Source organism: Saccostrea echinata, unplaced genomic scaffold (genome assembly GCF_033153115.1).
Source record: "Saccostrea echinata isolate AGI-Se365-2 ecotype Australia unplaced genomic scaffold, CSIRO_AGI_Sech_v1 ptg000058l, whole genome shotgun sequence".
Classification (NCBI taxonomy): Eukaryota; Metazoa; Mollusca; class Bivalvia; order Ostreida; family Ostreidae; genus Saccostrea; species Saccostrea echinata.
In genome coordinates this window covers 3,438,783-3,453,338 of record NW_026889807.1, presented here as the reverse complement: position 1 = coordinate 3,453,338, position 14,556 = coordinate 3,438,783, and the positions used below count along the sequence as shown (strand labels likewise).

The following is a 14,556-nucleotide window of genomic DNA, read 5'->3' as shown; positions in this document are numbered from 1 at the left end:
CTACATAAACATAAAACAAGTAATTTTAGTATCCTTTTTTAAACTGCATTTCATTTACCATAATCAATCATTATTAGCAAAATTTTCTGTTGATGTTCTTGATTATGTAGAAAATTGAGTGAAACACATAACCTCAAGCATATACATGTATTTCTTAATTCAATAACATGCATGTACTTATGCATTCATACCACAACAGACTTCTCATCGACAACATCAGAATATTCATGAGTGAAATTTGGGGGGTAAATATCCTTAAAAACTTCAAAAGCTTTCACATTCTCAGTCAGAATAAGAGAAATAACATGTATGAGATCATTTCTTAAACTGTCGTTATCAGCAGCTGTTGGAAGAAATTGACGATTGTCAATGTTTAACAAGTCACCAATGGGTTCATCATTTGGAAGATGTTCACAAATGACTCGATCTTTTACAGCCAGCATTTGCACATAATGCTTAGACTGATTTTGATGATCTTCTGTCATATCACGAACCTTAATTAGGAAGTCTAGATTGTCAAAATTGAACCTGTACCCTGGTGAAAATTCAACACATGGGTTTACATGACAATATTCATGGTCAAATTTGTTGTCTGAGACAGAAGGAGTACTGCTTGGTAAATAATCATGATCCATCAACTGCAAATTTCTGTCTTCATTTTGAACAAACTGTTGTAATTTTTTGTTGTTTTCAACGGAGTTTTTTAGCTGCATCATTGTTCTGTCAATGGTGGACTGAGCTTTGGTTAATGTTCTATGAACACTGGAATGGCTGACTGATAATCCAAGTTTGCATAAAATATCAAAGCCTTCTTTCTGCAATTGGCTATTGTACATGGATATGGCAACCAGATGCTGGAGTTTATTAAGATACTTTGATCTGGAGTTTAGCAACACAAATGCTGCTGTTACAACTTTTATTGTGTCATACACTTTTCCATTGCTGAAAGCTACAGTTTTAAGTACATTCCACACAAGGGGAGTAGAGTTTTGAAGTAAAAGTGCTGATTGGCAGATGTCAAATTGAAGTAGATCTTCCTCAGAGGTCTTCTGAAATGCATGTTTTTGACAATGAAGCATATCTTTCGTTGTTTGGTTTACAACATCACACACCCCCTTTATGGATTCTTCTCTTGTAATAACATCGTTACTTCGCAGCATTAGTTTTGTAGCTTTTCTTATGCTCCCCGCCAGCAAGCTTCCAACAATGTGTGACACTCTTTCTTTTACTTCAAAGCTTTTGTACATTCGATTTTCTCTCCGTTTACCAGCACTATATGCTTTTGGGGGTGAAGGCAAACAACACTGCACTTCTTTGTCCAATGTAAGAGGAACATTCTCTTGAAAACTCTCATCCACTGGATAATTTAAATCAGTGCAGTTTTGAAAGTTTAATCGGCATGCCACATTCGGATGTTCTTTTTTATGTACAGTGTTTGCATTTCCCCCTGCATTGAAAAAAAAAAAAAAATAGAAAGTAACATTACACACATGTACCCCCCCCCCCCCCCCCCCGCCATGTACGATTTATAATCGTAGTACACATATACATACATGCATGTACCTAGCTCTCTCAAGCAAAAAGAAATGTAAATTTTTTATTGAAAGCTGTCTGTTTCATTATTAATGGATTTGCATGTTAGGTCTTAAATGCATTTTTTTTCATGCACGTCTATAATAAAATTCATTACCTGGGGAGTTCATTAGACTGGCTCGTTTATTCCTTGCGTCTGGAGTAAGATTTATTATTCTTTTCTGTGATACCCGTACACTCATTTTCTGAGATGATTCGTTTACTCTTTGAACAAGCTTTTGTGTCTGGTCTTCCATGTCCATAATTCGTTGCAGCAACCGCTTACAACCAATGCACAAAAAACTTCCATTATTTTCTTGACATTTGAATGACACATGAAAAAAATTCTCTGCTATACTAGAACTTGGTCCTTCCTTACCATCTTTGCTTCTTACATAGTAACGCTGTTTACTTTCTTGTGCACAAGCGATACAGATATTGATGTTTGGAACAACTGCTGTTATGTTTACTTTCCGCGGTGTCGCCATTAAAATTTAGAGTTAACGTTCTTTAACAGCGCCTCCCCGTGGTGTAAATTTTATCTACAGTATGCTCCAAGGCGTTTGAGTGGGGGGTCAAACGGCTTGCGTGACCTAGGCTATTGTTTACATCAAAATAATTTTATTAATGTCGATCCCGATAAAAAAAATATTCAGTATTCATCATTACTTCTGAAAATGTTTTACGCTGGTTAACACTTCTAAGCCTATCAACTCAAGTTTCTGACAATTCAGTTTTATATTTATAATAGTAGAACTATTTAAAAAAAAATACCCCCAGGAGTTGTTTTAAAGATCGAGCTCGGGAATCACTTAAATGATATTCCGTTGTGAAAGTCAACAGCAAATGAAATGGTAAAATGCGAAGAAAACATTAGTGCACTGTGATTTTGAACTTTTTTTCTGTAAGACTGTCAAGTACTTAAATTGGTAAAGAGTCAGTGATGATTTGTATCATTCGTGAGAAACTAACTAGAAAAACAAAGGACCCCTTTCCATGCACCTTGTATATGTATTTGTCTGTACCTAATTTCTGCCAGATTCTTTATCAGAACAACTAGAATGTATTAAGGGCCATGACAGAACCGTTGTCTCTACAGCTTATCGCTAGACTTGTCTGTGTTCAAAGTCTGCTCGATCTGACGGATGGAAGGGATGTCACAAATTACCTGAAGACGGTGTGCCACAGGTAAAAAGATTAAGTAGCCTATACATGTATATTCTAATATTGGTTTATAATTTCACAGTTGCCTTGTATGGCATCCTTTTTTATTAGATGAATTGATATGAATATATTCACTTACTTGTATACATGTACTATCCACCCCTTGTCTGGGGCTGCAAAATCATTAAGCTTATATATCTCAATGTGGACCTTAACTAAATTGTTATCATGGTTTAACATTTTTCTTTGGGTGAGAAAATAAAAATTCTATAACCAGAGATATTAATTAATTTCTGGTGACGTTGACCATATTTAAAAGTAAAAATGTTATCCACTTAGATGAAAAAAGGTCATGTTTACATTTTTTTCTGAGCTAAATATTTTTTTTAAAGCCGGAAGTTGCTTATAGGTAATCATATTCACTTCAAAAATTAAGTTAAAAAACTTTGATGCTATTACTTATTATCAATGAAACATTTTTTCTGTGGCATGTATCTTAGGGGTGCATTTTATGAAATCACTGCAAAATTCGTCAACAATTTTGTGTTGCTATGACATCCATTTATTGTTAGCACATTTTAGACTTGCTCAAGTCTCTATGTTTGATAACATTTAACTATGAGCGAGAGCAGAGGACAACAAGACAAAAAGGAGCAAAGAGTCATTTAATTAAAAAAAAAAACAACATAGAGACTTGAGCAAGTCTAAACACATTTACATAATGTACTTTATCTAGGGCAAGTACTTCAGCTTAGTATGTTTCTCTTACAAATTGTAATCAAACAAAAACTCTTTTTAAAAAATAGGTAAAAGAATGATAATATGCTTAGCATCTTTTATTGCAGGAAGAACTTGAAACCATTACCCTTTGGAGTGATCATGAAAAACACTCAAACAAATATTCTAAAGGACAGTTGTTCTTCCATTTTAGTGCTGTCACAGAGGACATACTTAGTCACATGGTCAAGTTTTATCCCAGGAAGCTGACCAATGAAATGCTAGCTGGCCTGGCATCTCCACACATACACAACCTCAAGTTAGTGAACTGCACACAGATCAAACCTTCAAACTTCATCAAGATTTTTCCCTAGTAAGTATTCCTATTCAATAGATTTTACTTTCTGACATTGCTGATAGAAATGAGTGAAATTTTATCTGGACCATAATGAATTGGAAAAAGGGGGAATTTTTTTTGTCCCCCCCCCCCCCAAAAAAAAAATATAAATTTTAAAAAAAAAAGGGAAAAAAAAACAAGAGGAACTTGGGATTCTGTTCATAATAACTGTATGTGTCAAGAAATTTACCTTTAGTTATGATTTTTTTTCTCAGCTGTAAGAATCTTCGTGGCCTTGACCTTAAGCAGTGCAGTCAGCTGATGCTGGGAGATTTCTTTGTGTTGATTGATAGGATGGGGCTGAACCTTACTTCGGTTTCGGTAGAAGACTGTATGACAGTGGACGATGTCATTGTTCATGTAAGAACATGCTTATAACGAAGTGCCAGGGATCGATGATTTTGATTCATTATAAATGTAATTCATTTTACAGTGACACCTGTCTAATCTGACATGCACTGGGACACAAATTTTGTGTTTCAGAATAGACAGGGTGTCAGATTGCACAGTATAAAAAACATGGGAAATAGTAAATCAGAAATGAAAATAAAGGTCAGATTGAACAGGTGTTGGATTAATTTAGGCAGTTTTTGCTGTATACATTAAGTTCACAAATATGTTTTAAAGTTATGGGTAATGAAAAGCACTTTGCTCTAATTAAGCTTTAATTCTTTACAAGCGTGTTTGCGATAAGCGTGTTTTACTGTACATTGTAATTAGGGAATGAATAATTTTGATGTGTGAAATATTTTCTTAAACATGTTACAGTGTAAGTAAAAGCAAATAAAAAGGCTTTATTAGAGAAACCGTTCTTGAGTTATCCAATCATTAATGCACGAAGTAAGAAGAAGGTTTTCCATCTTTCAAAAAATGCACTACTACACTGTAGGTGTGTAAACTGTAGTATGGAAAGTAGGAATGAGTTAATATACATTGAAAATTCATAAATATATATATATAATGAAAAACATATGGCTGGACCGGGAATTGAACCCGGGACCCCTGCATTACTAGTCAGGTGCTCTAACGACTGAGCTATCCAGGCCGATGTCCTCAGTCCAGCCTTAATTCTTACATTCCTCCCTCCTTAAATAAGTCTTCACCCCTGAAGACACGACACAAGTTCACCTTGTCAGGACTTAACATTAATTACATATACATATTATATTGCCTGAACAAGGTAGGCCATGGCACCATCATAGTATGGAAAGTAGGAATGAGTTAATATACATTGCAAATTCATAAATATATATATAATGAAAAACATATGGCTGGACCGGGAATCGAACCCGGGACACCTGCATTACTAGTCAGGTGCTCTAACCACTGAGCTATCAAGGCCGATGTCCTCAGTCCAGCCTAAATTCCTACAAAACAAAGAAAAAAATAAGTAGCTAGTTTTTAACATGAAATTTATTTTCTTAACATTAATTTGCAAAGCCTGGAAATATAAGATGTTACAAATGACTATATATTACATGTTTTAGAAAATATTAATTCAGAAAAAAATTGAAATGGATTTGGTAACAGGCAATCCCTTGATACTTATAATATTTTACAAATTGATGCTAGGTATCACAATTATGAAATTCATACAAGGTAGATACTTTTTTTAAAAAAAAATGCCCTATTAAAACAATATTAGTTTTTTGATGGAGGTTCATTTTGTGAAGTTCAAGATATTTGTTTTTATTTCAACTTGTTATTTTTTTTTTATTTTAGAGCATTTTACAGAACCTCCACCATCTTAAGCATCTGAATGTATCGTCCTGTAAAAACATCACAGATAAGGCCTTCCTCTTATCTCAGGATCAGTGTAAAAAAGGGAGGTTACTCATGGTAAGAATTTTTTAATCCCCCCCCCTTACCTTTAATCCTAAAAAAAAAATACACACACACAGATTTTATACTATTTAAATATCACTGACTTGTCTATATCTGTTACAAACCAATACACAGATAATTTCTCAAAGGTTTAATGTAATCAAAGATACAGATTTTACCAGTAAATATGTTGGATTTCATAATTTCCATATTGTGGATCAAATGCAAATGACCACAAACAAGGAAAAGAACTGAAAATTATAAATAATTTTAAATAGTATGAAAATACCCCCCCCCCCTTTCAAAAAAGAGGGGTGGGGGGGGGTGAACATCAGTACACCTGTACCTTTATATAAGTTCATATAATTTTCTATATTTTAGGAGAGCAGGAATCACTCTACACAAAACTATTTATGTTCATTAACCAGTATTGATATATCAGGGTGTCATGGTCTGACCAATCTAGCCATGTATAACCTCGTAACCTTGACTGGTCCGACCCTGGAGCATGTCTGTATGTCTTGGACAAATGTAAGTACATGTATTGTTTCTTATTTAAAAACACAGTTGTATTTCTACATACAAAGAGTATTTTTTTCTGTGTACTAAAAACATTTACTGGATCATTTTAGGCACAAATGAAAAATAATGCATGAGTTGAGGGTTTCCAAAATGCCCTATCTCCCCATCTTTCTAATTTTTTGCCCTGCCATGAAATTGTCAGGGAATATGGTGTTATTCCTTTCCATCCTTCAGTCTTTGGCATTCCCTCATTCCATCAAAGTTACTTTCTGGAATTTTTTCCCTGTGCTTGTAGATACATATGTACTGAGCTCAGCTGATAGAGTTATTTCCATCAAGTTTTGGTTTCTTGTTGCATGTGTGGGCTTATATGGCTTTGTAAAAGTCTGGATCTCTCTCTATATAATTTATTGAGAAATATATCAAAATATGTAATAACAAAAGAAAAAACAGAAATGAAAATTCGATGAGACTAATTTTACATTAAATCATTCTTTAGTTAACGCTGGAATCTCTGTGGTGTCTCTCTGGTCTTCTTGTCCCTAAAACATTCCTTGGATGTGAGACAGAAGATGAAGATGAAGAGATCTTCAATAACAATATAGAAGATGAAGATACAACAAAAGCCAGACAATCTAGTTCCTCTGAATCTAAGGATGTACACATACAGTATGACACAAGTGTTCAGTCTGTCAAAAGTGATTCCACTTCTCATATGCTTCCTGAACAGAATCTGGATATGACGGAATGTGATAAATGTGATTCAAACAGTTCAGATTTGGTTTATCTCAACATTCTAGATGACACTAACTCTTCTGTCAAAAATGATGATATATCAACTATTGATTCTGAAAAACTTACCTCTTCCCAAAGCCAAAGCAGTGTCTCTTGTAAGGACTGTAGAACATTGTGCTCCTTAAGTGAAATACAGGTAGACCTAAATAACCATCCATATGATGCAACCACCAATGAAATTGATGAAAATATTGATACAAAAGAAAATGAAGGCGAAAAAACTTTCAGAGACGAATGCAATGGAAATTTGACTGATGTGAAAAATTTTGGTTCAGGTGCAGGCACTGGAGAGACTTGGGATTTCAATGGAAAGAAAGAAAATAGTGTTACCATTGTGTCTTCTTCAATCTCCTCAAATACTTCAAAGGACCTTCAGTTTCCTTCAAAGTCTGGCCCATTATCAAATCCAAACGGAGCTAACATTGACATGAATTCTCTTGAAAATGTCAGTGAAAGTAAAGAACTGTCCACTCAAATTCTAAAGACTTGTGCGAAATCAGAATCCCAAGATGAAACTAATTGCTTAACGGTTGGAAACAAAACAACCCATTCTGTAGAGACAAATTTGAAGTCCAGTAGTGATATTTCTGAATCTTGTGACAGTTGCCAAACTACAAAAAAGAATTGCTATACATTTTCTTCTGGAAATAAGCTCTTGTCAGATGTGCCATTTATTGTACATGAATTAGAATTACCTTGCTCTCCTGACAAAGAGAAAACTGTTAACTTTGAGTGTAGACCTCATAAAAGCAATGATTCTCATACATCAGAAAATCTGTTAATGGAATCGAACAATGTTCCCCAAATTATATTACAAGCTTCACAACAACTTAACCAGGAACAGTCAACGAACAGCTCTCAGTTTGAAATCAAGAATGAAAATCTTATATGTCACATGAGTGAACTGTCTTCCACAGATAAGAATGGCCAAACCTTAGGTGCTGAAAGCATGCCAGATAATACTGAAATCAGACATCCTTTTCAGTGTTCTGAGGAGAAGAATATTCACACAGATAATACTGTTTTAAATGGTATGTGTTCGTACCACAGCTCAGATGAGTATGCCAAACCAAATGGAGTTGGTGCTAATGATTCTGTATCACCCTTGGAAGGGAACAATGAAAAACAGTCATCTGCAAGTTCCAGTGCTTCTATTAATCTGCAAGTACACCAGGGATCCACCATAGTTGATAGTAACAGCCCCACTCAAGGTCCTACTTCTCTGGGAAATCTCACAGAGAATGATTCTAACAATTGTCAAATAGAGAGTCGGCAAAATATTGGTGACCAGCCCCTGCCCCCTATGAAGCAACTGTATAAACCAAATATCAAATCAATAGACTTAGAGGAATTGCATTATCCAAACAACAAACAGCAGGCTTTAGAAAATGCCTTTAATATATTTATAACAAATAATCCAGGTCTTCAGTCATTGAAGTTGTCATGGATAAAGTTTCCAAATCATCTTTTGAGACTTATGGTAGATACATGTATAGAAATTAAAGAATTAACTCTGATTGGTTGTAACTTGATTGATGCTGAGCACATTCGATATGTTGGATCAAAGTGTATGAACCTGAGGAAAATTGAGTTGGAAGGTATAGTTCTATTTTTTGACAAATATTTAAGTGAAAGTGTCAAGCACAGTATGACTTTATGTATGTGTTGGACTTAGTGTAATCTTTTGGCTCATTTTCTCGATACAAAAACATTGCAATGATAAAGCTGTTTTGCAATAGTAAAAAATTTAAACGAGTACGAATTCACTTGTAATACACTCACTGATTCTCATTTTACAATAAAGAATAATAAAAAAAACCAACTAAAATCACCTATAATTAAGATTAATTATGGAAGAAAGATGTCACAAAAATATATTTTGCCTAAGACATGCAAATTCAGTTATTTTATTGAATGAGCTGTTTGTTTTGCTTTCAGACATACGAAGAATGACTGATTGGGGCGTGGTTCCTCTTCTCTCCAACACTGAGATTGGAACATTGTCATTGGCTGAGTCAGATATCCATGACGTCACTGCAATTAGAATGGCATCTAAACTGTCTGAAAATGTAGGAACTGTAGGATAAGAATACTATTGATATAAGTTTACACATACAGATCGTGTCTTCATATTGTAGCTCCACTGAAGATGACAGAAGAGATTATGCATTGGTACATGTAAGGTGTCTCTCGTCTTTTAGTCTGCCTGTCTAATGTTTGTCTGTAGACAATTTGACAAATTATGCTATTCCGCCAACAGTTTAATTCTGATTTCTGTGAAACTTAGATTACAAGTAAACTGCATCAAAATGCATTAATTTTTCCATTATTTATTTTTATTTCTATATAAAGTTGCAGTGGTTGCCAAAAAAAAAAAAAAAAAAAAAGAAATTCAATCTATGGATTTTTTTTCACAACATTTCTCATCCTTGAGTTTTATCTGATTTTAAAAACTCTTGGTATTCTTAGTCATGTTAATAGGGTTACAAAGATCAGTTAATATTTTTGATCAATGGTCCATTGCTACGAAAAAGAAAATTATCTGTGGAAGTTAAGCAAAACGCAAAAAAAAAAAAACAATTTGAAAACAACATGCAAACAAAAACAGACAAACAAAAAAATTAAGACTGCACACTGCTTATAGCTACATGTATGTTTTTTCAAGTACTAATAATGTTTATTTCAATTTTATTTGAAAATATTCATTTTCATCAATAAATGTTTTTGCTGGTGATTTTGCATTATAAAAATTCCATCTATTTCCAGCTGAAGAATTTAAACATTTCCTATTGCTCAGAATTAACAGAGCGTGGAATTAACTCCCTTCTCCGGAAGCAAAGTTGTATGGAATCCTTAAGTGCTCGACAGGGAGCATTAACAAATCTGTCGTTATGTCTTTTGAGTGACAACTTCCGGCAGTTACGCAGCCTTAACATTGCTAGCATCGAGGATATATCTGGGAGTGGCCTTGTCTGTCTAGCAAAGAATCTACATCACCTAGAGTTCATCGACCTCAGTTGGGCTGGCGGATCCTGTATGTGGCTTATATATTATAATGGCAATTTAGAATCAGCAAAATTTTAGGTTTAAAAAATAGTTTTTTCCCCAAAATTTTATAAAATGTCTATTGCCTATTCCTCAAAGTCGATTTAGCCGTACATAAGCTTCTAGATATCTGGAAATGGAGATATTAACAGTGTTCAGCTGTATTTTGTTTACATGCTCATTACAGAAGTTTAGTGACGAATTTCAATGATGCTTTGTTTCATGTTTCAGGCTTACAAGATGAAGTAACAAAAGCAATCCTGAATCACTGTCCAAGGATTAATGAAATGATTTTGAATGGTCAAGCTTTGATGACATCTAAACCCTTTCTTCCAATTATATCAGGTCAGTTTAACCACTGTACCTACAAACTTCTCTGTGTGCCAACTAGTTGGACAATATTTGTTCTTGGTCAGTCCTTGAGGGCTGTTTTTCGAAAATGTCTAATTCACGAACACCTAGAAAACAATTAAATAAGACTTTGCTCCAAGTTTGCTGCTAACATAAACACATAAAACAGCTTGTATACTGTGGAATCATCAATGTTCGCGTATTTTGTGAGTCATGCGTGTAGGTGTTTTGGAGATCGATCACAATTCTTTATATTCACTTTTTAATTTAATGATTCTTCTGTGTAAATAAGTTACCCAGGAAATGAGGTCTTAATTACCAGTAATTTTTTGGTTTCCAGGGAACATTGACCCCCTTAAATTCCAACAATTCCACAGTATACAGTGAACAAAGTGCACACTCTGTCAAATGGTCCGTCAGGGTATTCGCCATGTCTCTGTTATGAAAGCTTGCTAAATATTATGACTTTTGTCATTTACTTCCTTTCTTCTGCCAAACAATGACTTCAAGTAAAACTTTTTAAAAAATGTCCTGAGTATAATCATCAGCCATTGATAAAAAAGTTGTCGGGAAACTTCATTATGTGTCCTTAAAATAGTGGAAATGCCATGCAAATAAATGCTGCACATCCCTATTAATCATGTGCAACAAATCTAAACTAATTCATAGAAAAAATATGCCTTTCTGTAAAAAGAATGAGTGCACTTATGGGCCCCGGTAAAATGTGAAAAAATGAAGAATCAAATTAAGCATAATTTTTCATCTCAGATCATTAATTGATATCTAAACCATAAGATTTAACAAATTTTATCGGTGAAATTCATGAATATACAAAGAGCAAAACCATACAATGTGGTAGGGGTTAGCCGACATTCATGATTTTCTATAGTAAATTGAGGACGGTCATTCATTTCAAAGCTTTTGTTTACTGTCAGCCTAACGTTGTACAAACTTGTGCGAATGACAAAAAAAACCGCATTATACATTTATAAAACGTGTGTGAAAGTAGGAAATTTGTACAAGATTAGGCTTGTACTTAAAATATTAAAAATGTATGAAAAGTTCAATGTTTTTCCTATAGCAAACGAGAGCTATTTACCTGTATGACCTTTGTTGAACCCACCATTGGAATAAATTATTTAAAATACCGGCAGTCACGTGAGTTCTACCCAGGTAAATATTCCTCAAAGGTGCTCACTGTAAAAGATAGCCACGTTTTGTATCATTTTATAGAAGTCGTGCCGCATAGAGAAGTTTGTATGTATTTGATTTTATGAACACGGGAGGGTTAGGAGAGTTTAGTGTCGTTAAAATGTCATCATACACAAAAGCGTCAAATATTTTTGATATTCATTCAAGACAATGGTACCGGTAATGAAAGTCATCTAAATACACTTTTTTCATTTTAAAATTTAAAGGAGCTAATGTTAATACTTATTGTATTATTTCAAATGTAAGCGTGCAAATTTCTTAGTTTGATCACTATGGCTACAGGCATCTATACAATTTCATTCGATTTTTTCTCTCAGGTAAAATAGCGCAAGATAATCTTTCGAAAAACGTGCCTGTCAGTGATCCTCCATCAGATTGTTCAAGTGTCCGATTTAAATGTCTCCTCCCCTTGATTTAAATAAACCAAACTCAAAATAGGTTCGGCACGACTTTTGCGGATTTGGGGTATCTATAGGCATTTAAAAATCTTCATTTGTTTTAAATCCATGCTGATTTAGGTGATGTTTTAACGTGATTTTAATTAGAAATATCCACTTGTGTTTAACTATTACCGAAAAAGAACAATTTGATAATATCTTCTCAAGTAAAACGGCACTGAAAAAGGGCCCATTAAGCATTGCTTAAGTGCACTTGCACTTTGATTCCAAAATTTAAAATTAAATGAGAGAAGTGATTGCCTGCCGTAAGTGAAGTGTTTATACCATTTTAACAGTTGTTTAAGTACAATCATGCTAGAAGTCTTATTGTTTGAGTGTTAATTGTAGAGAGCAATTTTATTTATTTATTTTCTTTTATTTCATATTCATTGATGGCATTGCATTCCTCAAAACATAAAATAAAATTCGAAATGAACAATTCTTCTTAATATGATTTTAAATTTCTTTTAAGAAAAGAGATTTTTTTTTTTTTTTTTTTTTACATATTCTTATTAACATTAGTCTTTCCTTATAATATTTTTACTGTATTTTTTTTAAAGGGTATTAATTGATATTTCAGATTATGATAAATGGAGTAGGTGTAAGGCCTTGTTCTTCTTCAAGGCCAAGGAGAGGGCAGCGAAGGAGGTATTGAAAATCGACAATGAAGGAGAATCAAGTGATGATGTATGTATAATATTCATATAAGTTTTTGTTTTAAATGGGATGCAGCACTTGAAAATTTAATTTCTTGTGAATGTGTAATTTTGATCACAGAAAATGTTCCGTTTGATATTGATTGAAGAGGAACATACAATAAACAAAACTGCTAAAATACCATAATAGAAGATTAATTTTGTCCTTTTCAAAAGTTGTTTAAGACATATCAGATATATAAATAAGTAACCATGGTTTGAAGTAAGATGTTTAATTGCCTAAACAGGTAAATAAATAAATTGATAAGTAAAGCCTAACCATTTCATAGAAATGCTTGAAAATCTTGCTCACGCGTATTCAAGAATAAATTTCAATTTTCTTTGGAATTGTGTTCCTTATGTTTGCGTTCATTAAAAACTCAGAAAAAACCAGGCTGGGTATGCAGCGTTTTACTAAAGTAAAGCTTAGTAGGGCAGTTGGTGTCAGCAAGGTGTTCGTTTTGAAATGTTTGGTTAAAAATAAAACCATTAAAAAAATTGTTGTTTCTGTTGGTTTGAAAGTACTTTGAATAGATTGAGAAATGTAAAAAAATGTCTTCTGTGGGTAAACACGACATTTAATAGACACCACACGCCTACTGCAAAATTGTACCGTAACATTCTAGAAACAGGGTTTTAAACGTGTTTATAGGGAACGGATTCAAAGCACTTAGTCACTACTAGGGCACATATTATTATACATTTAGCTTAACATCCTTTGAGAGACAAGGTCACCATCACTTTTGCAACCTCTCTGCCTACCATTTGTTATCGCCAACCTTATTTCAGCGCACAAAAGGTGCGCAATCGATTTCGGAAAACTAGTTTGAGTGCAAGATATCCATATGAGGGCGCTGTGCTGAGATTAAGACATCGGCAAATTCGACTGCAGTAGGCAAAATATCAATTTACATTTTAATAATCGTGTCGAAGAGGCAGATGTCGAATTTGCAGATGAAAACACTGAGTGATGCGTTAGCAATTACATGTATTTCTAGTGTATGATGAAAAATTTAAAAAAAAATATGAGTCTGAGTTGAGAAAAGGACACTGAATTTTGCATGGAATTTTTAGAAGATTTTTCATTTGAATTAATTTGAAACTGTTTTTATATGAAATTTTCAGGAGACACATTTGGCTGTCTATTCAAAGGGAAGTCATAGAATGGTACTTCTATTCTATGTAAGTGTGATTAAGAGAGTAAACTTTCTGATGCACTTTATTACAGGAATATGAAGAAGTTCACTTCCCGCACCGTTCCACCAACTTTGCTACAAACCTTCAGTCTCTGTGTCTTGAGTACTGTGACAGTATCACTGACACAGACATGGAGGACATAGTTACCGTGTGTAGGGGATCCATAACAGTGATAGATTATTATAGCTGTGAGGTGCGACCAAAACTACTTACACTTAGAAAATATGAAATAAAAGACTTGTCCGGTGCAAAAAATTACTGAGTGATGTGGAAATTGATATTGGAGAAATGATAAAAAAAAAAATGTATGTCCTTTGTAGGGGGTTCATAAGAGTGATAGATTATTATAGCTGAGAGGTGCGACCAAAACTACTTACACTTAAAAAATTGAAGTTAAAGATTTGCCTAGCGCAAAAACTGACTAAATGGTGTGGAAATTGATATTGGGAAAAAAATAAAGTGTATGCCAAATATTTTATGTATTTTTACTGCAGTGAAGACATGAATATGACAAAGTACAGTCAAAGTCACCAGAGACTTGACAATTGATGAGCTAACAACCATTTTGATTCTAGTAGTTCATTAAATGAATGTGTAAGTCGTATGCATATGAAATGAACTTGTGTGC

The 14,556-nt window shown here is 33.8% G+C and overlaps 1 protein-coding gene across 1 annotated transcript; it reads left to right on the top strand.

The window, feature by feature from the left end:
• Positions 1–2,468: 2,468 nt before the first annotated feature.
• Positions 2,469–14,401, top strand: LOC133174424 (uncharacterized). The gene is made up of 11 exons (XM_061309546.1): positions 2,469–2,760; positions 3,668–3,826; positions 4,066–4,210; positions 5,573–5,689; positions 6,056–6,205; positions 6,696–8,589; positions 8,930–9,060; positions 9,758–10,025; positions 10,268–10,381; positions 12,617–12,723; positions 13,960–14,401. Exons 1-11 carry the CDS (start codon positions 2,648–2,650, stop codon positions 14,188–14,190), a joined length of 3,429 nt encoding a protein of 1,142 aa, XP_061165530.1. The 5' UTR covers positions 2,469–2,647; the 3' UTR covers positions 14,191–14,401.
• Positions 14,402–14,556: the final 155 nt, after the last annotated feature.

Excerpts from the sequence above, each read along its gene's own strand:
- LOC133174424 (XM_061309546.1), top strand. The coding sequence starts at position 2,648 with ATGACAGAACCGTTGTCTCTACAGCTTATCGCTAGACTTGTCTGTGTT. Across the intron at positions 4,211-5,572 it reads TGGACGATGTCATTGTTCAT|AGCATTTTACAGAACCTCCA; the intron begins GTAAGAACATGC and ends TTTTTATTTTAG. Across the intron at positions 10,382-12,616 it reads CTTTCTTCCAATTATATCAG|ATTATGATAAATGGAGTAGG; the intron begins GTCAGTTTAACC and ends TTGATATTTCAG.